The following is a 25,565-nucleotide window of genomic DNA, read 5'->3' on the forward strand; positions in this document are numbered from 1 at the left end:
TAAACATAGGCCAAAATCCAAAATGTATATCCCAAGGAGTATGTTCAGTGTTTATTGGACCAATAGAGGTTCTGCAACCATTTGCTGATGGTGGTTGGCCTATTCTTCTGTAATTATCGGCTAGAAAAGCCTTACCACATCTGTCTTGGTTCCATAACTGATGTAGTCTAATAGCATATGCAGCTTGGTTCAGCAGATTCAATTTTAAGCGCAGTAAAATCAGATGCTGCCGAGGTAGCCCATGACCGTGAAAGCGCAGTTACTGATAGATGCAATTGCCATCGAGTTACTCACCGACAGTCCAATCTACATTTGCAAATGCTTGACACAGCGGTTTTGACAAAACGAGTCGTGATGACCATGAAGATGGCGCATTTTACTGTATATCGCAGTTTTCTGAATTGTTCTTGCACCCCAAGACCAGTTTGGACCGGCGGACAATATCACGACTGCTAATTATCATCTAACGACTCAACTCTACCGCCGGGAGTGGGACCCGATATCCGATTTGGTAGCTGAGCCATAGGCTAATGACTACCTGGGAAATAAATAAATAAACCGTTAAAAAAAACTATTCCCGTTCCTATCGAGATGCTGCTGCAATAATAGCGTTCAGAGATTAGATTACCGTGTGTGTTGGGTAGGTGGACACAGAGACTGCATCAGTGTGTGACTAGGAGACGGCGAGCAGAGCAGACCCGGGAGATAAAGAAATCGCGGGTTAAGACATTTGTGGTCCTTTTTATGTTATAGATTTCTATGGAGTTTATCCCGTTCGTATCGAAGGAGTCTGGGATATTCTTATAGATTTCATTTAGCTACATTATCCCACGATATCGACAGAATGAGGCTTGGTCTCCTAGTGGGAAAATAACAAAAAAATCCAAAATGTGGATACCAACAGAAGATGAAAAAATCGGAGTTGGTGAGTCCATACTGTATTTTATATAGACATTTTTCATTTTTGATTGCTTGTTTTCAATTTCATTGACTTTTCTCATTCAAAGCTGCTTATTTTCTAATGAAGAAGCGTTGTGATGATATCATGTTTGGTCATACAGGTTATTATGGGCTAGGCTACTGTAGGATATTCTCAGCTAACGATCACAATGTCTTTCAATTAATGTTTCATATATCTTTAAATCACGCGAGCCTAATTATAGTTTACAAACCATATAGTTTATCAGCTGTGCTTAATGGCTGAAGATAACTGGTAAAAAATAAGATAATGCAAAGACTAGGTTATTGCGTGGGATGATAGCCTATACCCTCTTAGGGGCTAGATGGGCTACCTCTATTAGACTGTATCACCAGTGTCTATACCCATACAACCTATAAGGCTACAGTATCCTTATCATTCATTCATAGACTGTATTTAATTTTTTGACTTCTGAAAATGCGTCAATCATAGTGTTCTATCCATGTGTTGAAGAGCGGCAGAGCCTACATCGCTGAAAAGGCTATTCGACTGGAAACCACGAGGTGGCAATGAGATAGCGTTCTGCCAACAGGTGTAGTTTACGTTTTAGAGTCTGACTATGCGTAGGCCATATACTTGTCGGCATTTATAACATAGCACCACGACTACCTCGCTACTACAATAGTTGCTACTTAGCATACTACAACCAACGCTACCCTATCCCTCGTCTTCATGCTCGGTCCATGTAGGCCGAATTATTTGGAAAGTGCTAGTAGTGGTGTAAAGTACTGAAGTAATAATACTTGAAAGTACTACTTAAGTGGGTTTTTTGGTGGTAACTGCACTTTACTATTTATATTTTTGACAACTTTTACTTCACTACATTCCTAAATAAAATAATTTCGTTTTTACTCCATACATTTTCCCTGACTCCCAAAAGTACTCGCTACATTTTAAATGCTTAGCAGGACAGGAAAATGGTCCAATTCACACATTTATCAAGAGAACAACCCTGGTCATCCCTACTGTCTCTGATCTGGCGGACTCACTGAACACATGCTGCGTTTGTTAATTATGTCGTTGGAGTGTGACCCTGGCTATCTGTAAATAAAAAGAAAAAAAAAGAAAATGGTGCGGTCTGGTTTGCTTAATATAAGCAATTTGAAATTACTTTTACTGATACTTAGGTATATTTTAGCAATGACATTTACTTTTGAGACTTAAGTATGTTTAAAACCAAATACTTTTAGACTTTTACTCAAGTGGAATTTTAATGGGTGACTTTTACTTGAGTAATTTTCTATCAAGGTATCTGTACTTTTACTCAAGTATGATAATTGTGTACTTTTTCCACCACTGGTAACCCTAGAGGTAGGGGTTAATCGCATCAGTAGTATTGGAGAAGTCTGTTCCTGGCAATTTGAATGAGTCATGTTGAATCAGTTCGCTCAAAATGCACACACACACACACACACACACACACACACACACACACACACACACACACACACACACACACACACACACACACACACACACACACACACACACACACACGGCTTTGCATGTTTGTATTACACTGTAGATTCGAAAAATACCCAGACTCCAGAACTATTGATTGGTGTTCAACAAAGAGGAAACAAAGGCTGAAAACTATTGATTTGACATTGGAGGAGGAGAGAAGCAACAGTTTGATGAGAGCACGCAGCGTACAGTATGTAGCCTACCCTTGATGCTTCAAGTTCAACCAGATGCTTTCGATGTCGATGTTCACGGAGCTGAAAATGACACGTAAACCAACTTCTGGCCGAGCCGCGTTTAGCGTTTCGCTGTCCGTGGTGCTGAAAGTGCTGAAATCTGGAAGGCAGAGCATTTAAACCAGAGCCCGTTTCACAAAAGCATTTTAAGGCTAAATTCGTTAGGATCCTATGGTTCTAACGAAGCTTTTGGGAAACCGCGTCCAGGTCATTTCCATATAAAATTACCCATGATCACCAACATGTGAAGTTCATAGGATCATTTCAAATTGGGTGTCAAATGAAAACAAGAGTCTATATTTTTGTGAAATTAAGGCATATATATATTTTTCAACCATTTTCCATCTTAAAAAAGTAGGCATATGAAATGGCTTTGATTCCTGGTCAAACAGATGGAAAAGGGATCTACCAGAACATTTAAAAAAAAGTTATTACAAACACAATAATGTTGAAGTAAAATACCCCTGCCAACTAATATCAACACTTATAATTCATTTTGGATAAATGATTTGCCTTGTGTAAGTTAAAGAAACATTGCCTTGTGCCTTGTTATTCCGTTACCAAAACCCCACATATCTTTAAAATATTTGCAGAATTCTCTCCCTCTTAAGGAGGATAATGAAAGTTCACAGAAGTAAAGGGAGACTCACCATGTATTTAAAGTGTTACTGATATCAATTTTGTTTATGAATTATTAAGTGATTCAAATGTGAAATACTGTTACCAAATCGGTAACGGATTTACTGCAATTGAATTGACTACAATGGGAAATCATAGTAGTCACAAACCACAGTTGGGTCACCTGCTACTACCCTTTTTTCAAAGTCAATGTGTCATGTCATAGCAGACATCGCATTCTTTCTGCAGAAATATTTTCATCTTAATTCGGAACAGATATTTAACAAGAGTTTTTGGAAAACGTGGTCGCATAAACGGAGGGAAATTTTACCGTAACTCTGTTAACAAACTTTGCATCTGCATAGTTATTTTAATAAATGTGTTTTTGTGAAATGTTTTGTGTAAATTGTTAAAAGTATTCCTTGTGCATAGACTTGTATGTTTTGTTAAACTTTTAAATCATTGTTTGTTGTTTGTCATATATTTTAGAGTGAAATATCTGAGTCTGAGTGTAATTCTGTTACCATGGAATTGCCCAGCAGCATTTTTCAATTCTGGTTGCACAATTTTGCTATCACAGCATGGCAGTGCACAGACCTGATTCAGCTAATCAACTGATAGTCACGTGTTAATGGTGTGGTGGGTTAGAACAAAATGTGCAACCCTGTAGGTAGGCCCACTTGACTTGAATTGATAAGCACTGGTGCAGATGATTATGTAGGCTACAGCCCGGAGGCATACACACTGTTAAAAGACAAACTGTGTCCATTTTGTTTTACTGCTCTGAATTTTGCCAGAGTACTCAAAAGCCACATCATATTCTTCAGATTGTTGGGCTGATGCTTAGGGTTGATGTTTGAAGCTGTCCTTGTTAAAACAATGTCCCATGTTGAAAGCTACAAACTGAAATTGAGATATCAGATTTGATTGGAAGCATCTCTAAAGAATCTACGGGCTATTTTAACAAACCTAATGCAATGGTAAATATTTACGCTGGCAGTAGGCTGTAGGTCTGGGGGTGTGTCAGAAATATTTTTGCTATTTTCACTGCAGGAATTATGAGTGCAAGAGGTGGCAGTGGCGCGAAAGGGCTGGGTTTTGATGAATAAATTAGTTGTAGGTGTGTCGAGGCATGACTCCTCACTAGCCAATCAGAACATGCTCCATGGCTAAATATGTGGTTGCTTCAAGATGTTTATTTCCGTTTTGTTATGTATTGCATTGACAACAACTCCAATTCGAATGTTATTCCTTATAGCTTAGTATTTTAAATAGCCTACAGAAAGAACATGTCAAAATGTAACCCTGTCCCATCTTTGCTAAATATGTTTAACATGTTAGCAGTTCATATTGTTCTAAGTAATTTCATGGCTTCAATATGGAATTACAGTAGAAGTCGTAAGTTTACATACACTTAGGTTGGAATCATTAAAACTTGTTTTTCAACCACTCCACAAATTTCTTGTTAACAAACTATAGTTTTGGCAAGTCGGTTAGGACATCTACTTGTGCATGACACAAGTCATTTTTCCAACAATTGTTTACAGACAGATTTTTTTCACTTATAATTCACTGAATCACACTTCCAGTGGGTCAGAAGGTTTACATACACTAAGTTGACGGCGCCTTTAAACAGCTTGGAAAATTCCAGAAAATGATATCATGGCTTTAGATGCTTCTGATTAGGCTAATTGACATACTTTGAGTCAATTGGACTTGTACCTGTGGATGTATTTCAAGACCTACCTTCAAACTCAGTGCCTCTTTGCTTGACATCATGGGAAAATCAAAAGAAATCAGCCAAGACCTCAGAAAAAAAATGTAAACCTCCACAAGTCTTGTTCATCCTTGGGAGCAATTTCCAAACGCCTGAAGGTACCGCGCTCCTCAGTACAAACAATAGGACGCAAGTATAAACACCATGGGACCATGCAGCCATCATACCACTCTGGAAGGAGACGCGTTCTGTCTCCTAGAGATGAACGTTCTTTGGTGCGAAAAGTGCAAATCAATCCCAGAACAACAGCAAAGGACCTTGCGAAGATGCTAGAGGAAACAGGTATAAAGTATCAATATCCACAGTATAACCTGAAAGGCCGCTCAACAAGGAAGAAGAGACTGCTCCAAAACCGCCATAAAAATACCAGACTACGGCTTGGGGACAAAGATCGTACTTTTTGGAGAAATGTCCTCTGGTCTGATGAAACAAAAATAGAACTTGTTTGGCCATAATGACCATTGTTATGTTTGGAGGAAAAAGAGGGAAGCTTGCAAGCCGAAGAACACCATCCCGACCGTGAAGAACAGGGGTGGCGGCATCACGTTGTGGGGGTGCTTTGCTGTAGGAGGGACGGGTGCACTTCACAAAATAGATGGCATCATGAGGTAGGGAAATTATGTGGATATATTGACGCAACAGCTCAAGACATCAGTCAGGAAGTTAAAGCTAGGTCGCGAATGGGTCTTCCAAATGGTCAATGACCCCAAGCATACTTCCAAATTGGTGGCAAAATGGCTTAAGGACAACAAAGTCAAGGTATTGGAGTGGCCATCACAAAGCCCTGACCTCAATCCCATAAAATATTTGTGGGCAGAACTGAAAAAGCATGTGCGAGCAAGGAGGCCTACAAACCTGACTCAGTTACACCAGCTCTGTCAGGAGGAATGGGCCAAAATTCATCCAATTTATTGTGGGAAGCTTGTAGAAGGCTACCCAAAACATTTGATGCAAGTTAAAAAATGTAAAGGCAATGCTACCAATTGAGATTATGTAAACTTCTGACCCACTGGGAATGTGACGAAAGAAATAAAAGCTGAAATAAATCATTCTCTCTACTATTATTCTGACATTTCACATTTTTAAAATAAAGTGGTGATCCTAACTGACCTAAGACAGGGAATTCTTACTTGGATTAAATGTCAGGAATAGTGAAAAACTTTAACGTTTAAATGTATTTGGCTAAGGTGTATGTAAACAAAATAAATCAAATGTATGTAAACTTCTGACTGTATATACATAACATTTACACTGATGTAGGCAAAATACTTTTTTTCAAGTTCTAATAAAAACAAAACCACAACTTGTTTTAAGTTGACTGTGTCTCAGTTAGGCCCACGGGCACCTTAATTGTTGCCCGTGGGCATATAATATTAAGGCAACTTAGACTGGAGGGTTTTACACACATCCAAAGCTTTGACAGAAGCTTGACAAAAATCTAGGAGATGTAAAAATAAATAAATAAACCAGGAAATATATATATTTATTTTTTTACACATACGTATTTACCCCTTCTTTTTTGGGTAGACACAAAATGATCTTCATACTTTCATTCGTTTTTTAAAAGCCGGTACTGGTTACCACCAGAGGAGTCTTATGACAATTGTGTGGGTCATAAAGCAAAAAGGAGAACACCATTGTGTTTGGGAGAATCTACCCTTTCCACCGTGGTGTCCCATTAGTAGCCCAAATGGTTCAGACGCTACAAAACAGAAGTTGGCACATCAAAGAGTCTCCTGACAATTGTAGGGGTCGTAGAAACAGAGAACACCATTTCCATAGTGTAGTCATAATAGTTTCTAGGTCAAACTGTTCGGACGCTACAGACATTTAGTGAGAAGTCTCATGGTCTGACAAACACCTCTCTAGCTCTGTCACCTTTCGACACAGATGCAGAAGTGCGACACTGGCCGATGGCAGTGGTGATTTTAGTGGTGCAAACTCCCCATACATTTTTTTTAGATGCAAGCCAGCAAAGCCACTACACAACACACAACACTAAATTCATGGCACTATAACAGCAACAAGCAGTGCGCACAAACGTTTAGGGCCCACATAAAGCTGTCCCAACAGCAGAGCTTTCTTTCCAGGACTAAGATTGAATCCTACTACACCGGTTCTGACACTTGCCAGATGTGGCAGAGCTTGCAAACTATTACGGACTACAAAGGAAAGCCCAGCCACGAGCTGCCCAGTGACACAAGCCTACCAGATGAGCTAAATTACTTATATGTGCACTTCGAGGCAAGCAACACTGAAGCATGCATGAGAGCACCAGCTGTTCTGGATGACTCTGTGATCACGCTCGCCACAGCTGATGTGAGGAAGACCTTTAAACAGGTCAACATTCACAAGGTCACAGGGCCAAACGGATTACCAGGACGTGTACTTTGAGCATACGCTGACCAACTGGCAAGTGTCTTCACTGACATTTTCAACCTGTCCCTGGCCGAGTCTGTAATACTTACATGTTTCAAGCAGACCACCATAGTCCCTGTGCCCAAGAACACAAAGGGAACCTGCCTAAATGACTTCCGATCTGTAGCACTCACATCAGTAGCCATGAAGTGCTTTGAAAGGCTGGTCATGGCTCACATCAACCCAATTGTCACAGCACCCCTAGACCCACTCCAATTTGCATACTGCCCCAACAGATCCACAGATGATGGAATCTCTATTGCACTCAACACTGCCCATTCCCACCTGGACAAAAGGAACACCTACATGAGAATGCTATTCATTAACTATGGCTCAGCGTTCAACACCATGGTGCTCTCAAAGCTCATCACTAAGCTAAGGACCCTGGGACTAAACACCTTCGTCTGCAACTGGATTCTGGACTTCCAGAACGTCCCCCAGGTTGTAAGGGTAGGCAACAACACATCTGCCACGCTGATCCTCAACATGTGGGCCCCCCAGGGGTGCATGCTTAGTCCCCTCCTGTACACCCTGTTCACCCATGACTGTGTGGCCAAGCACGACTCCAACACCATCATTAAGTTTGCAGACGACACAACAGTAGGCCTGATCACCAACAACGATGAGACAGCCTATAGGGAGGAGGTCAGAGACCTGAAAGTGTAGTCCCAGGACAACAACCTCTCCCTCAATTTGATCAAGACAAAGGAGATTATCATGGACTATAGGAAAAGGAGGACTGAGCACGGCCCCATTCTCATCAATGGGGCTGTAGTAGAGCAGGTTGAGAGCTTCAAATTCCTTGGTGTACATATCACCAACAAACTATCATGGTCTAAAAACACCAAAACAGTCGTGAAGAGGGCACGACAACGTCTATTCCCCCTGAGGAGACTGAAAAGATTTGTCATGGGTCCTCAGATCCTCAAAATGTATACAGCTGTACCATCAAGAGCATGGTCTTTTCACAGCCTGGTATGGCAACTGCTTGGCCTCCGACCGCAAGGCACTACAAAGGGTAGCCCAGTACATCACTGCCGGACGGCAGGCAGGCTCAGGGTCAGGATAGGCAGAGGTCAACAATCCAGAGGTGGGGCAAAGGTGCAGGCAGGCTCAGGGTCAGGAGCAGGCAATGTGATCAGGCAGGCTGGCTCAGAGTCAGGACAGGCAAGGGTCAAAACCAGGAGGGCGAGAAAAAGAGAGACTGGAAAAAGCAGGAGCTGATAACAAAAATGCTGATTGACTTGAAAAACAAGACAAACAGGCAACAGACAGACAGAGAACACATAAATACACAGGGGATAATGGGGAAGATGGGTGACACCTGGAGGGGGGTGGAGACAATCACAAGGACTGGTGAAACAGATCAGGGTGTGACAGTACCCCCCTCTAGGGTCGCCACCTGGGGTCCCAACTGGGCGCATACCTGGTTGACCGGGGTGTCGGTGTTGAAAATCCGCGATGAGGCTTGGGTCCAGGATCTCCCTAGGAGGGACCCAGCACCTCTCCTCCGGGCCATAACCCTCCCAGTCAACCAGGTACTAGAACCCCAGGCCCCAAGGTCGAACCTTCAAGAGACGCCTCACCGTATAAGCGTGTTGGCTGTTGATGAGATGGGGGAGACAGGTGGGCCATAGCCATAAGTCTGCTGAACAGATAATCAAATGGCTACCGGACTATTTGCATTGACCCCCCTTTTTTCACGCTCCTTCTACTCACTGTTCATTATCTAATATCTATGCATAGTCACTTTACCCCTACCATGTACATATTAACTCAATTACCTCGACTAACCTGTACCCCCACACATTGACTTGGTACACCTGTTGTATTCTACGCATGTGAAAAATATAATTTGATTTGATATGGTAGGGGTAAAGATAGCTGTTGATATGGGAGGAGTAGAGATAGCTGTTGATATGGGAGGGCTAAAGATTGCTGTTGATATGGTAGGGATAAAGGTAGCTGTTGATATGGTGGGTTAAAGGTAGCTGTTGATATGGTGGGGTAAAGGTAGCTGTTGATATGGTAGGGGTAAAGATAGCTGTTGATATGGGAGGGGTAGAGATTGCTGTTGATATGGTAGGTGTAAAGGGAGCTGTTGATATGGTAGGGGTAAAATGAGCTGTTGATATGGTAGGGGTAAAGGTAGCTGTTGATATGAGAGGGCTAAAGATTGCTGTTGATATGGGAGGGCTAAAGATAGTTGTTTATATGGTATCGGTAAAGGGAGCTGTTGATATGGTAGGGGTAAAGATAGCTGTTGATATGTTAGGGGTAAACATAGTGGTTGATATGCTAGGGGTAAAGAACACTGTTTATATGGTAGGGGTAAAGATAGTGGTTGATATGGTAGGGGTAAAGAACACTGTTTATATGGTAGGGGTAAAGATAGTGGTTGATATGGTAGGGGTAAAGAACACTGTTTATATGGTAGGGGTAAAGATAGTGGTTGATATGGTAGGGGTAAAGAACACTGTTTATATGGTAGGGGTAAAGAACACTGTTTATATGGTAGGGGTAAAGAACACTGTTTATATGGTAGGGGTAAAGAACACTGTTTATATGGTATAAAGGGAGCTGTTGATATGTTAGGGGTAAAGGTAGCTGTTGATATGGGAGGGCTAAAGATAGTTGTTTATATGGTATATGATATGGTAGGGGTAAAGGTAGCTGTTGATATGGTAGGGGTAAAGGTAGCTGTTGATATGAGAGGGCTAAAGATTGCTGTTGATATGGTAGGGGTAAAGATAGCTGTTTATATGGTAGGGGTAAAGGTAGCTGTTGATATGGTCGGGATAAAGGTAGCTGTTGATATGGTGGGGTAAAGGTAGCTGTTGATATGGTGGGGGTAAAGAACGGTGAAGATATGTTAGGGGTAAAGATAGCTGTTGATATGGTAGGGGTAAAGATAGCTGTTGATATGGTAGGGGTAAAGGTAGCTGTTGATATGGTAGAGGTAAAGATAGCTGTTGATATGGTAGGGGTAAAGGGAGCTGAAGATATGGTAGGGGTAAAGGTAGCTGTTGATATGGTAGGGGTAAAGATAGCTGTTGATATGGGAGGGGTAGAGATAGCTGTTGATATGGTAGGGGTAAAGGGAGCTGAAGATATGGTAGGGGTAAAGGTAGCTGTTGATATGTTAGGGATAAAGGGAGCTGTTGATATGTTAGGGGTAAAGATAGCTGTTGATATGGTAGGGGTAAAGATAGCTGTTGATATGGTAGGGGTAAAGATAGCTGTTGATATGGACTGGTGAAACAGATCAGGGTGTGACAGTACCCCCCTCTAGGGTCGCCACCTGGGGTCCCAACTGGGCGCATACCTGGTTGACCGGGGTGTCGGTGTTGAAAATCCGCGATGAGGCTTGAGTCCAGGATCTCCCTAGGAGGGACCCAGCACCTCTCCTCCGGGCCATAACCCTCCCAGTCAACCAGGTACTAGAACCCCAGGCCCCAAGGTCGAACCTTCAAGAGACGCCTCACCGTATAAGCGTGTTGGCTGTTGATGAGATGGGGGAGACAGGTGGGCCATAGCCATAAGTCTGCTGAACAGATAATCAAATGGCTACCGGACTATTTGCATTGACCCCCCTTTTTTCACGCTCCTTCTACTCACTGATCATTATCTAATATCTATGCATAGTCACTTTACCCCTACCATGTACATATTAACTCAATTACCTCGACTAACCTGTACCCCCACACATTGACTTGGTACACCTGTTGTATTCTACGCATGTGAAAAATATAATTTGATTTGATATGGTAGGGGTAAAGATAGCTGTTGATATGGGAGGAGTAGAGATAGCTGTTGATATGGGAGGGCTAAAGATTGCTGTTGATATGGTAGGGATAAAGGTAGCTGTTGATATGGTGGGTTAAAGGTAGCTGTTGATATGGTGGGGTAAAGGTAGCTGTTGATATGGTAGGGGTAAAGATAGCTGTTGATATGGGAGGGGTAGAGATTGCTGTTGATATGGTAGGTGTAAAGGGAGCTGTTGATATGGTAGGGGTAAAATGAGCTGTTGATATGGTAGGGGTAAAGGTAGCTGTTGATATGAGAGGGCTAAAGATTGCTGTTGATAGGGGAGGGCTAAAGATAGTTGTTTATATGGTATCGGTAAAGGGAGCTGTTGATATGGTAGGGGTAAAGATAGCTGTTGATATGTTAGGGGTAAACATAGTGGTTGATATGCTAGGGGTAAAGAACACTGTTTATATGGTAGGGGTAAAGATAGTGGTTGATATGGTAGGGGTAAAGAACACTGTTTATATGGTAGGGGTAAAGATAGTGGTTGATATGGTAGGGGTAAAGAACACTGTTTATATGGTAGGGGTAAAGATAGTGGTTGATATGGTAGGGGTAAAGAACAATGTTTATATGGTAGGGGTAAAGAACACTGTGTATATGGTAGGGGTAAAGAACACTGTTTATATGGTAGGGGTAAAGAACACTGTTTATATGGTAGGGGTAAAGGGAGCTGTTGATATGTTAGGGGTAAAGGTAGCTGTTGATATGGGAGGGCTAAAGATAGTTGTTTATATGGTATCGGTAAAGGGAGCTGTTGATATGGTAGGGGTAAAGGTAGCTGTTGATATGGTAGGGGTAAAGGTAGCTGTTGATATTAAAGGGCTAAAGATTGCTGTTGATATGGTAGGGTTAAAGATAGCTGTTTACATGGTAGGGGTAAAGGTAGCTGTTGATATGTTAGGGGTAAAGGTAGCTGTTGATATGTTAGGGGTAAAGATAGTGGTTGATATGGTAGGGGTAAAGAACACTGTTTATATGTTAGGGGTAAAGATAGTGGTTGATATGGTAGGGGTAAAGACAGCTGTTGATATGTTAGGGGTAAAGATAGTGGTTGATATGGTAGGGGTAAAGAACACTGTTTATATGGGAATGGTAAAGATAGTGGTTGATATGGTAGGGGTAAAGAACACTGTTTATATGGGAATGGTAAAGATAGTGGTTGATATGGTAGGGGTAAAGAACACTGTTTATATGGTAGGGGTAAATATAGTGGTTGATATGGTAGGGGTAAAGAACACTGTTTATATGGTAAGGGTAAAGATAGTGGTTCATATGGTTGGGGTAAAGATAGTGGTTGATATGGTAGGGGTAAAGAACACTGTTTATATGGTAGGGGTAAAGATAGTGGTTGATATGGTAGGGGAAAAGATAGTGGTTGATATGGTAGGGGTAAAGAACACTGTTGATATGGTAGGGGTAAAGATAGCTGTTGATATGGGAGGGGTAGAGATAGCTGTTGATATGGTAGGGGTAAAGGGAGCTGTTGATATGGTAGGGGTAAAATGAGCTGTTGATATGGTAGGGGTAAAGGTAGCTGTTGATATGGTAGGGGTAAAGGTAGCTGTTGATATTAGAGGGCTAAAGATTGCTGTTGATATGGGAGGGCTAAAGATAGTTGTTTATATGGTATCGGTAAAGGGAGCTGTTGATATGGTAGGGGTAAAGATAGCTGTTGATATATTAGGGGTAAACATAGTGGTTGATATGCTAGGGGTAAAGAACACTGTTTATATGGTAGGGGTAAAGATAGTGGTTGATATGGTAGGGGTAAAGGGAGCTGTTGATATGGTAGGGGTAAAATGAGCTGTTGATATGGTAGGGGTAAAGGTAGCTGTTGATATGGTAGGGGTAAAGAACACTGTTGATATGGTAGGGGTAAAGATAGCTGTTGATATGGGAGGGGTAGAGATAGCTGTTGATATGGTAGGGGTAAAGGGAGCTGTTGATATGGTAGGGGTAAAATGAGCTGTTGATATGGTAGGGGTAAAGGTAGCTGTTGATATGGTAGGGGTAAAGGTAGCTGTTGATATTAGAGGGCTAAAGATTGCTGTTGATATGGGAGGGCTAAAGATAGTTGTTTATATGGTAGGGGTAAAGGTAGCTGTTGATATGGTAGGGGTAAAGGTAGCTGTTGATATGGTAGGGGTAAAGGTAGCTGTTGATATGGTAGGGGTAAAGATAGCTGAAGATATGGTAGGGGTAAAGATAGCTGTTGATATGGTGCGGTTAAAGAACGCTGAAGATATGTTAGGGGTAAAGATAGCTGTTGATATGGTAGGGGTAAAGATAGCTGTTGATATGGTAGGGGTAAAGGTAGCTGTTGATATGGTAGGGGTAAAGATAGCTGTTGATATGGTAGGGGTAAAGATAGCTGTTGATATGTTAGGAGTAAAGGTAGCTGTTGATATGTTAGGGGTAAAGGTAGCTGTTGATATGTTAGGGGTAAAGGTAGCTGTTGATATGTTAGGGGTAAAGATAGTGGTTGATATGGTAGGGGTAAAGAACACTGTTTATATGGTAGGGGTAAAGATAGTGGTTGATATGGTAGGGGTAAAGAACACTGTTTATATGGTACGGGTAAAGATAGTGGTTGATATGGTAGGGGTAAAGAACACTGTTTATATGGTAGGGGTAAAGAACACTGTTTATATGGTAGGGGTAAAGAACACTGTTTATATGGTAGGGGTAAAGAACACTGTTTATATGGTAGGGGTAAAGGGAGCTGTTGATATGTTAGGGGTAAAGGTAGCTGTTGATATGGGAGGGCTAAAGATAGTTGTTTATTTGGTATCGGTAAAGGGAGCTGTTGATATGGTAGGGGTAAAGGTAGCTGTTGATATGGTAGGGGTAAAGGTAGCTGTTGATATGAGAGGGCTAAAGATTGCTGTTGATATGGTAGGGGTAAAGATAGCTGTTTATATGGTAGGGGTAAAGGTAGCTGTTGATATGGTCGGGATAAAGGTAGCTGTTGATATGGTGGGGTAAAGGTAGCTGTTGATATGGTGGGGGTAAAGAACGGTGAAGATATGTTAGGGGTAAAGATAGCTGTTGATATGGTAGGGGTAAAGGTAGCTGTTGATATGGTAGAGGTAAAGATAGCTGTTGATATGGTAGGGGTAAAGGGAGCTGAAGATATGGTAGGGGTAAAGGTAGCTGTTGATATGTTAGGGATAAAGGGAGCTGTTGATATGTTAGGGGTAAAGATAGCTGTTGATATGGTAGGGGTAAAGATAGCTGTTGATATGGTAGGGGTAAAGATAGCTGTTGATATGGTGGGGGTAAATATTGCTGAAGATATGGTAGGGGTAAAGGTAGCTGTTGATATGGTATGGGTAAAGGTAGCTGTTGATATGTTAGGGGTAAAGATAGCTGTTGATATGGTAGGGGTAAAGGTAGCTGTTGATATGGTAGGGGTAAAGATAGCTGAAGATATGGTAGGGGTAAAGATAGCTGTTGATATGGTGCGGTTAAAGAACGCTGAAGATATGTTAGGGGTAAAGATAGCTGTTGATATGGTAGGGGTAAAGATAGCTGTTGATATGGTAGGGGTAAAGATAGCTGTTGATATGGTAGGGGTAAAGATAGCTGTTGATATGTTAGGGGTAAAGGTAGCTGTTGATATGTTAGGGGTAAAGGTAGCTGTTGATATGTTAGGGGTAAAGATAGTGGTTGATATGGTAGGGGTAAAGAACACTGTTTATATGGTAGGGTTAAAGCTAGTGGTTGATATGGTAGGGGTAAAGATAGCTGTTGATATGTTAGGGGTAAAGATAGTGGTTGATATGGTAGGGGTAAAGAACACTGTTTATATGGGAATGGTAAAGATAGTGGTTGATATGGTAGGGGTAAAGAACACTGTTTATATGGGAATGGTATAGATAGTGGTTGATATGGTAGGGGTAAAGAACACTGTTTATATGGTAGGGGTAAAGATAGTGGTTGATATGGTAGGGGTAAAGAACACTGTTTATATGGTAAGGGTAAAGATAGTGGTTGATATGGTTGGGGTAAAGATAGTGGTTTATATGGTAGGGGTAAAGATAGTGGTTGATATGGTAGGGGTAAAGAACACTGTTTATATGGTAGGGGTAAAGATAGTGGTTGATATGGTAGGGGTAAAGAACACTGTTTATATGGTAGGGGTAAAGAACACTGTTTATATGGTAGGGGTAAAGAACACTGTTTATATGGTAGGGGTAAAGGTAGCTGTACACATACTGTACTGTATGACCGCCACTTCTCACTTTGCCTCAGAATCATCTGCCCCTCGTGGCTCTGACATTGGCTTGCCCTTGCACCTCCACATGTAATGGCTCAAGTGCAACACAATACAACAATAAACTTGAAAGTCATGGAAATTGGGAGCAATGCCATCTTGGACAATGATTTGGATGGACATGTAACGGTTTTCTGTATGTGAAGGAGAGTCGGACCAAAATGCAGCGTGTAGATTGCGATCCATGTTTAATAACCAAACGTAAAACACGAATCAATACAAACACTACAAAATAAAGAACGTAATGAAAACCTAAACAGCCCTATCTGGTGAAAACACATAGACAGGAACAATCACCCACAAACACACAGTGAAACCCAGGCTACCTAAATATGGTTCCCAATCAGAGACAATGACGAACACCTGCCTCTGATTGAGAACCATATCAGGCCGAACATAGAACTAGACATGTAACATAGAATGCCCACTCAGATCACACCCTGACCAACCACAACATAGAAATATACAAAGTAAACTATGGTCAGGGTGTGACAGTACCCCCCCCCCAAGGTGCGGACTCCGGCCGCAAAACCTGAACCTATAGGGGAGGGTCTGGGTGGGCATCTGTCCGCGGTGGCGGCTCTGGCGCTGGACGTGGACCCCACTCCATAATCGTTTTAGTCCACCTCCTTAGCGTCCCTAGATAGGTTACCCTCCTTAATGACCGCTCGGGACAGAGGGACAGCTCGGGACAGAGGTAGCTCGGGACTGATGGGTAGCTCAGCACTGAGAGGAAGCTCAGCACTGAGAGGAAGCTCAGCACTGAGAGGAAGCCCAGGCAGATAGTTGGATCTAGCAGATCCTGGCTGACTGGAGAATCTGGAAGAGTCTGGTCGACTGGCAGATCTGGAAGAGTCTGGTCGACTGGCAGATCTGGAAGAGTCTGGTCGACTGGCAGATCTGGAAGAGTCTGGTCGACTGGCAGATCTGGAAGAGTCTGGTTGACTGGCAGCTCTTGCTGCTCCATGCTGACTGGCTGCCCCATGCTGACTGGCAGCTCTGGCTGCTCCATGCTGACTGGCTGCTCCATGCTGACTGACAGCTCTGGCTGCTCCATGCTGACTGGCAGCTCTGGCTGCTCCATGCTGACTGGCTGCTCTGGCTGCTCCATGCTGACTGGCGGCCCTGGCTGCTCCATGCTGACTGGCGGCCCTGGCTGCTCCATGCTGACTGGCTGCTCTGGCTGCTCCATGCTGACTGGCTGCTCTGGCTGCTCCATGCTGACTGGCTGCTCCATGCTGACTGGCTGCTCCATGCTGACTGGCTGCTCCATGCTGACTGGCAGCTCTGGCTGCTCCATGCTGACTGGCTGCTCCATGCTGACTGGCTGCTCTGGCTGCTCCATGCTGACTGGCTGCTCCATGCTGACTGGCAGCTCTGGCTGCTCCATGCTGACTGGCTGCTCTGGCTGCTCCATGCTGACTGGCGGCCCTGGCTGCTCCATGCTGACTGGCGGCCCTGGCTGCTCCATGCTGACTGGCGGCCCTGGCTGCTCCATGCTGACTGGCGGCCCTGGCTGCTCCATGCAGACTGGCGGCCCTGGCTGCTCCATGCAGACTGGCGGCCCTGGCTGCTCCATGCAGACTGGCGGCCCTGGCGGCTCCTTGCAGACTGGCAGCTCTGGCGGCTCCTTGCAGACTGGCAGCTCTGGCGGCTCCTTGCAGACTGGCAGCTCTGGCGGCTCCTTGCAGACTGGCAGCTTTGGCGGCATCCTGCAGACTGGCAGCTCTGGCGGCTCCTTGCAGACTGGCAGCTCCTTGCAGACTGGCAGCTCTATGCAGACTGGCAGCTCCATGCAGACTGGCAGCTCCATGCAGACTGGCAGCTCCATGCAGACTGGCAGCTCCATGCAGACTGGCAGCTCCATGCAGACTGGCAGCTCTATGCAGACTGGCAGCTCTGAACAGGCGGGAGACTCCGGCAGCGCTGAAGAGAAGGAAAGCTCTGACAGCGCTAAACAGGCGGGAGACTCCGACAGCGCTGTAGAGGAGGGAGGCTCTGGCAGCGCTGGACAGGCGAGGCGCACTGTAGGCCTGATGCGTGGTGCTGGCACTGGTGGTACTGGGCCGAGGACACGCACAGGAAGCCTGGTGCGGGGAGCTGCTACCGGAGGGCTGGGGTGTGGAGGTGGTACTGGAAAAACCGGACCGTGCAGGCGCACTGGAGCTCTTGAGCACCGAGCCTGCCCAACCTTACCTGGTTGAATGCTCACGGTCGCCCTGCCAGTGCGGCGAGGTGGAATAGCCCGCACTGGGCTATGCAGGCGAACCGGAGACACCAAGCGCAAGGCTGGTGCCATGTAAGCCGGCCCAAGGAGACGCACTGGGGACCAGCTGCGTAGAGCCGGCTTCATGGCATTAGGCTCGACGCTCAATCTAGCCCGGCCGACACGCGGAGCTGGAATATACCGCACCGGGCTATGCACCCGCACTGGAGACACCGTGCGCACCACTGCATAACACGGTGCCTGTCCGGTCTCTCTAGCCCCCCGGTAAGCACAGGGAGTCTGCCCAGGTTTCCTACCTGGCGTAGCCATACTCCCTGTTAGCCCCCCCCCAAGAAATTTTTGGGGCTGCCTCTCAGGCTTCCATCCGCTACGTCGTGCTGCCTTCTCATACCAGCGCCTCTCTGCTTTCACCGCCTCCATTCTACGATAACCTTCCTCGCACTGCTCCAGCGAATCCCAGGCGGGCTCCGGCACTCTCCCTGGGTCGGCCGCCCACCTGTCGATCTCCTCCCAAGTAGTATAGTCCATACTCCTGCTGTCCATAACGTCCTCCCATGTCCATTCCTCTTTACGCTGCTGTTGCTGCCTGTTGACACGCTGCTTGGTCCGTTGGTGGTGGGTGATTCTGTAACGGTTCTGTATGTGAAGGAGAGTCGGACCAAAATGCAGCGTGTAGATTGCGATCCATGTTTAATAACCAAACGTAAAACACGAATCAATACAAACACTACAAAATAAAGAACGTAATGAAAACCTAAACAGCCCTATCTGGTGAAAACACATAGACAGGAACAATCACCCACAAACACACAGTGAAACCCAGGCTACCTAAATATGGTTCCCAATCAGAGACAATGAGGAACACCTGCCTCTGATTGAGAACCATATCAGGCCGAACATAGAACTAGACATGTAACATAGAATGCCCACTCAGATCACACCCTGACCAACCACAACATAGAAATATACAAAGTAAACTATGGTCAGGGTGTGACAGGACAGCCATAAGCAAGTACATAATGCAGGACATACTTTTCCATTGTGAGGGGGATTACAGAGATTAGAGTACCCTAAGCACCATTTCTTCATGGTTTTAACCCCCTGAGGACACAACCATTGATGCTCTCCACCGCTGCAGGTTGGCCGAGCAGCCTTGTGGTCATCTAAAAAGTAACGAAAGGTAACGAGGTCATCATCAAGTAGTCATGTGACATCTACTGCAGATGGGTGCCATGCTCACTCAGATAGCTGTGGCTGCTGTTCTGGAATCAGATCTGACAGAAGCGCTAGGGCATTCTTGTGGCACAAGGTTAGCTTAGCAGAACCTGCGAACTGCGATGCAATGTGTGTCTGAGTGAGTGAGCGTTCATTCAGGTAATGCTGAACAACATGACTCATTGTCGCCAAACAGAAAAGGCCCTTGTGTCATTTTTTAACTGATCCATGTGGATCTGGGAAATTGTTTCTCAAACTAGGAAAGAAGTACAACTGGAAATTACCAGTATGTGATACAAGGAGTCGATATGTACTGCAATTCTCACGATTCTATATTTGGATTTTATATTGCTCACCATATGTCTTCTGCAGAGAGACGAGAGAAGCATGAGAAAACAAGTTTTGATCAGTCAGTGCTGAAAACATGTTGGTTCACTATTTAAAAAGAAGATGGTGAACAAGCTATAGGATGAAAAATACCAGAGTTTTGGAGCAGGTACAGCTGACAAACTCTAGCTAAAGTTACCTACAGTAGCAAACATTTTTAAATAATAATCTGTATATATACACTATATAATAAAAGTATGTGGACACCGCCTTCAAATTAGTGGATTCGGCTATTTCAGCCACACCCATTGCTGACAGGTGTATAAAATTGAGCTAACAGCCATGCAATCTCCATAGATCCAATGGCAGAAGAATGGCTTTACTGAAGAGCTCAGTGACTTTGGCACCGTCATAGGATGCCACCTTTCCAACAAGTCAGTTTGTCAAATTTCTGCCTTGCAAGAGCTGTCCCGGTCTGTCCTCGGCTGCAACAGTCACTACCGAGTTCCAAGCATGCCTCTGGAAGCAAAGCAACATCAGCACAAGAACTGTTTGTTGGTAGCTTCATGAAATGGGTCTCCATGGCTAAATAGCTGCATACAAGCCTAAGATTCCCATGCGTAATGTCAAGTGTGGGCTGGAGTAGTGTAAAGCTCGTCGCCATTGGACTCTGGAGCAGTGGAAACACGTTCTCTGGAGTGATGAATCACCCTTCACCACCTGGCAGTCCGACAATCAAATCTGGGTTTGGCGGATGCCAGGAGAATCCTACCTGCCCCAATGCATAGTGCCAACTGTAAAGTTTGGTGGAGGACGAATAATGGTCTGGGACTGTTTTTCATGCTTCGGGCCAGGCCCCTTAGATCAAATGAAGGGAAATCTTAACGCTACAGCATACAATGACATTCTGGATGAATTGGAATGCCAACTGCGGGCCTAATCACCCAACATCAATGCCCAAACTCACTAATGCTCTTGTGGGTGAATTGATGCAAGTCCATGCAGCAATGTTCCAACATCTAGTGGAAGCCTTCCCAGAATTGTGGAGGCTATTACAGTAGCAAAGGGGGGACCAACTCCATATTAATGACCATGATCTTAGAATGAGATGTTCGATGAGCAGGTGTCCACATACTTTAGGTAATGTAGGTAAAATATATATATATAGTAAAAATAAAGAAAAACCCTTGAATGAGTAGGTGTGTCCAAGCTTTTGACTGGTACTGGTACTGTATGTATACACACAGTACCAGTCAAAAGTTGACACACCTACTCATTCAAGGGTATTTCTTTATTTTTACTATTTTCTACATTGTGGAATAGTAGTGAAGACATCAAAACTATAAAATAACACAAAGTGTTATTTTAATTCTTTAATTCTTTAATTCTTCAAAGTAGCCACCCTTTACATTGATGGCAGTTTTGCACCCTCTTGGCATTTTACCTTGTCACCTGTAATGCATTTCAATTAACAGGTGTGCCTTATCAAAAGCTAATTTGTGGAATTTCTGTCCTTAATGCATTTCAGACAATCAGTTGTGTTGTGACAAGGTAGGGATGGTACACACAAGATAGCCCTGTTTGGTAAAAGACCAACTTCATATTATGGCAAGAACAGCTCAAATAAGCAAAGAGAAATGACAGTCCATCATTTCTTTAAGACATGAAGGTCAGTCAATACGGAAAATGTCAAGAACTTTTAAAGTTTCTTTAAGTGCAGTCACAAAAACCATCAAGTGCTATGATGAAACTGGCTCTCATGACAACCACCATTGGAAAGGAAGGCCTAGAGTTACCTTTGCTGCAGAGGATAAGTTCATTTGAGTTACCAGCCTCAGAAATTGCAGCCCAAAAAATTTGCTTCAAAGAGTTCAAGTAGCAGACAAATCTCAACATCAACTGTTCAGGGGAGACAGCGTGAATCAGGCCTTCATGGTCGAATTGCTGCGTAGAAACCACTACTAAAGGACACCAATAAGAAGTAGAGACTTGCTTGGGTCAAGAAACACGTGCAATGGACATTAGACTGGTGGAAATCTGTCCTTTGATCTGATGAGTCCACATTTGAGATTTCTTGTTCCAACCGCCATGTCTTTGTGAGACGCAGAGTAGGTGAATGGATGATCTCCGCATGTGTGGTTCCCACCATGAAGCATGGAAGAGGAGGAGGTGTGATCGTGTAGGGGTGCTTTGCTGGTTACACTGTCAGTGATTTATTTTGAATTAAAGGCACACTTAACCAGCATGGCTACCACAGCATTCTTCATCGAAACGCAATCACATCTGGTTTGCACTTAGTGGGACTATTATTTGTTTTTCAACATGACAATGACCCAAAACACACCTCCAAGCTGTGTAAGGGCTATTAGACCAGCAAGGAGAGTGATGGAGTGCTGCATCAGATGACCTGGCCTCCACAATCACCTAACCTCAAACCAATTGAGATGGTTTGGGATGAGTTGGACCGCAGAGTGAAGGAAAAGCAGGCAACAAGTGCCCATTATATGTGGGAACTCCTTCAAGACTGTTGGAAAAGCATTCCAGGTGAAGCTGGTTGAGAGAATGAATGTGCAAAGCTGTCATCAATGCAAAGGGTGGCTACTTTGAAGCATTTAAAATCTAAAATATGTTTTGATTCGTTTCACACTTTTATGCATACTACATGATTCCATGTGTTATTTTGTAGTGTTGATGTCTTCACTGTTATTCCACAATGTAGAAAATAGTAAACATAAAGAAAAACCCTTGAATGAGTAGGTGTCCAAACTTTTGACTGGTACTCTATATACGGTATATAAACTCAGCAAAAAAAGAAACATCCTCTCACTGTCAACTGTGTTTATTTTCAGCAAACTTAACATGTGTAAATATTTGTATGAACAAGATTCAACAACTGAGACATAAACTGAACAAGTTCCACAGACATGTGACTAGCATAAATTTAATAATGTGTCCCTGAACAAAATCAAAAGTAACTGTCAGTATCTGGTGTGGCCACCAGCTGCATTAAGCACTGCAGTGTATCTCCTCCTTATGGACTGCACCAGATTTGCCAGTTCTTGCTGTGAGGTGTTACCCCACTCTTCCACCAAGGCACCTGCAAGTTCCCAAACATTTCTGGGCCCTAGCCCTCACCCTCCGATCCAACAGGTCCCAGACGTGCTCAATGGGATTGAGATCCGGGCTCTTTGCTGGCCATGGCAGAACACTGACATTCCTGTCTTGCAGGAAATCACGTACAGAACGAGCAGTATGGCTGGTGGCATTGCCATGCTGGAGGGTCATGTCAGGATGAGCCTACAGGAAGGTTACCACATGAGGGAGGAAGATGTCTTCCCTGTAACTCACAGTGTTGAGATTGCCTGCAATAATAAGCTCAGTCCAATGATGCTGTGACACACCACCCCAGACCATGACGGTCCCTTCACCTCCAAATTGATCCCGCTCCAGAGTAAAGGCCTCGGTGTAACGGTCATTCCTTCGACGATAAACGCGAATCCAACCATCACCCCTGGTGAGACAAAACCGCGACTCGTCAGTGAAGAGCACTTTTTGCCAGTCCTGTTTGATCCAGCAATTGTGGGTTTTTGCCCATAGGCGACGTTGTTGCCGGTGATGTCTGGTGAGGACCTGCCTTAAAACAGGCCTACAAGCCCTCAGTCCAGCCTCTCTCAGCCTATTGCAGACAGTCTGAGCACTGATGGGGGGATTGTGCGTTCCTGGTGTAACTCGGGCAGTTGTTGTTGCCATCCTGTACCTGTCCCACAGGTGTGATGTTCGGAGTAACCGATCCTGTGCAGGTGTTGTTACAAGTGGTCTGCCAAGGTGAGGACGATCAGCTGTCCGTCCTGTCTCCCTGTAGTGCTGTCTTAGGCGTATCACAGTGCGGACATTGCAATTTATTGCTCTGGCCACATCTACATCCCCCTTGCCTCCTTGTAGCATGCCTAAGGCACGTTCAAGCAGATGAGCAGGGACCCTGGGCATCTTTCTTTTGGTGTTTTTCAGAGTCAGTAGAAAGGCCTCTTTAGTGTCCTAAGTTTTCATATTTGTGACCTTAATTGCCTACAGTCTGTAAACTGTTGGTGTCTTAACGACTGTTTACATTAATTGTTTATGGTTCATGGGAAACAGTGTTTAAACCCTTTACAATGAAGATCTCTGGATTTTTACGAATTATCATTGAAAGACACGGTCCTGAAAAAGGGACATTTCTTTTTTTGCTGAGTGAGTGTGTGTGTGTGTGTGTGTGTATATATATATTTTTTTGTTTGTTTGTTTGACATATCGATGATACCTGCAGTCAAATATCAATATAATATCATCCCAAAATAATATTCCCCCCCCCCCCATCACTATAGAGAAGCAGGACCTCCAAGGTCTGAATGCTTAGTCACAATGAGCTGTATGGTTAGAGGAACTCATTTGGGATCAATCTGGGATAACTGTGATCACCTGCCCTACCAGCGGTGTTTTGCTTTGGCTCTAAAAGGACTCAGGAAGCCATTATGATAGCTTCTATTCAATAGAGGACTCATTAACGTGATCTTTCAAGATGTGAATTTCACTATAATTTTAGGTGCTTTTGCTAATAAAGATGACACCGCTTAACTTCCGTCTGTTAGCAGGGTTGGTTTGGTTACTTTCTAAATGTAATCCGCTACAGTTAAGTTACCTGTCCAAAATTGTAATCAGAGAAAACAGTAATCTAACTCCTGCATTTTCAATAAAGCTGTCTTTACAATGAGTGATGTCTGTCTGTGGTGAAAGAATAGATCATTCTTGGAAGACTGTACCTTCAGTCTGGAGTTCATTATCTATCTAATCACCAGTCTACTTTGATTTTCATTTTGATTTATCATTTTGTATTTCACATTTTTTCCACGTTGTGGCATTTTGATGACCACAAAAATGGTTGGATAATAATGATGATTTTGTGCGCTGTGCATATTTAAGTGAAGCTATTTGCATGGTTGATTGAGCCTGGGGACTAAGAGAGTGACACACACTGTAAAGGCCTAGATTCACTGGGTTGAAGAGATAGTCAACTATACAAATGGCTTTGTAGATAGTCACTGTGATAGAAAAGTGAACAGTTCATGCACTGTTTTAAACAACAAGGATCACCTCAAACTGAGCTTATGTTTTTTTCTCGTTCACTTTACAAACCTAACAAAGGATGACAGATAGGAAGGAGTCTGTAACACCACACCATAAGCTAATTCATTTACAAAGCATCACTGATGTAACCTTGATCTCTGTCTTCCATGTAACCATGTCTCTCTCTCTCTGTGTTTGTGTGCATGCCCGAGTGTGTGTGTGTGGCTTATTCCGTGTCTGTTTTCACACAGCAGGGAGCACAAAACTGCAGCATCTGCCATCATCGTACATTGTCATGTGGGCCCACTTTACCCTTAAAAAAATAGCTTCAGCTGAATCTCTGCAAAAATAAGCTGTACTGAATTCCAAAGTTGAGGAATTAGGAACAACTCCCAAACACAGTTATGCCATATTCAGACTTAATAGCTATTGTAAAGAGGCTCTCATGAACTAACACTGGTTGTGGCAAATCATCAACACTGGCACTTCATGCAACCTAATACTCCATAACTTGTTCATCAATATAAATGTTTAGGCTATAAGAAGCCCATTTAGATATCACTGTCTCACTTTATTACTACTTTTACTATAAGACTAACATTTCCTTTATTGTTTGTGCTTTTGTATGAGCAAGCACGGCCATTACTGTTCTGTTTGTCCTTCTTTTACTCACTCCACTTGATGATTATCATTGTGAAAACGCCTTGTAGGGCTGCACAATTAATCACATTTTAATCTAAATTTAAATATTATGATGTGCAATATCCACATCGGTTCACTTTTTTTTATGCCATGAATGTAACATTCAAATGAAATAAGTGTCCCCTGGGAAACTGACTAACACTTTGGATCCTAACCTGTCACAACAACCTCTACTATACCTGTCTTTTTCATTAGGTGTCATGCCAAACGACACCAACCATAGAAATAAAATGAGTACTCCGATTCTATGATCCCCACAGTGTTTTGATCTAAATCGCAAGTACAATCGCAATAACAATATATGGTAAGTAAAAAATTATATATATTATTTGCCGATATCTTGCAGCCCTAATGCCTTGCTCTCGACAAGATTAATTAATCACACACCGTAGTGTATCTTATTCACACCATCAACA

At 43.5% G+C, this 25,565-nt stretch overlaps 1 protein-coding gene across 1 annotated transcript in view; it reads left to right on the forward strand.

The window, feature by feature from the left end:
• The first annotated feature begins 835 nt into the window (after positions 1-835).
• The window catches only part of LOC139368850 (dedicator of cytokinesis protein 3-like), a 93,365-nt gene continuing 68,635 nt past the window's right edge, over positions 836-25,565 (forward strand). The window contains exon 1 of the mRNA XM_071108264.1: positions 836-925. Coding sequence (XP_070964365.1) covers positions 889-925 — 37 coding nt within the window. The 5' untranslated portion in view covers positions 836-888. The remainder of the gene's footprint in view (positions 926-25,565) is intronic.

Source organism: Oncorhynchus clarkii, chromosome 16 (genome assembly GCF_045791955.1).
Source record: "Oncorhynchus clarkii lewisi isolate Uvic-CL-2024 chromosome 16, UVic_Ocla_1.0, whole genome shotgun sequence".
Classification (NCBI taxonomy): domain Eukaryota; kingdom Metazoa; phylum Chordata; class Actinopteri; order Salmoniformes; family Salmonidae; genus Oncorhynchus; species Oncorhynchus clarkii.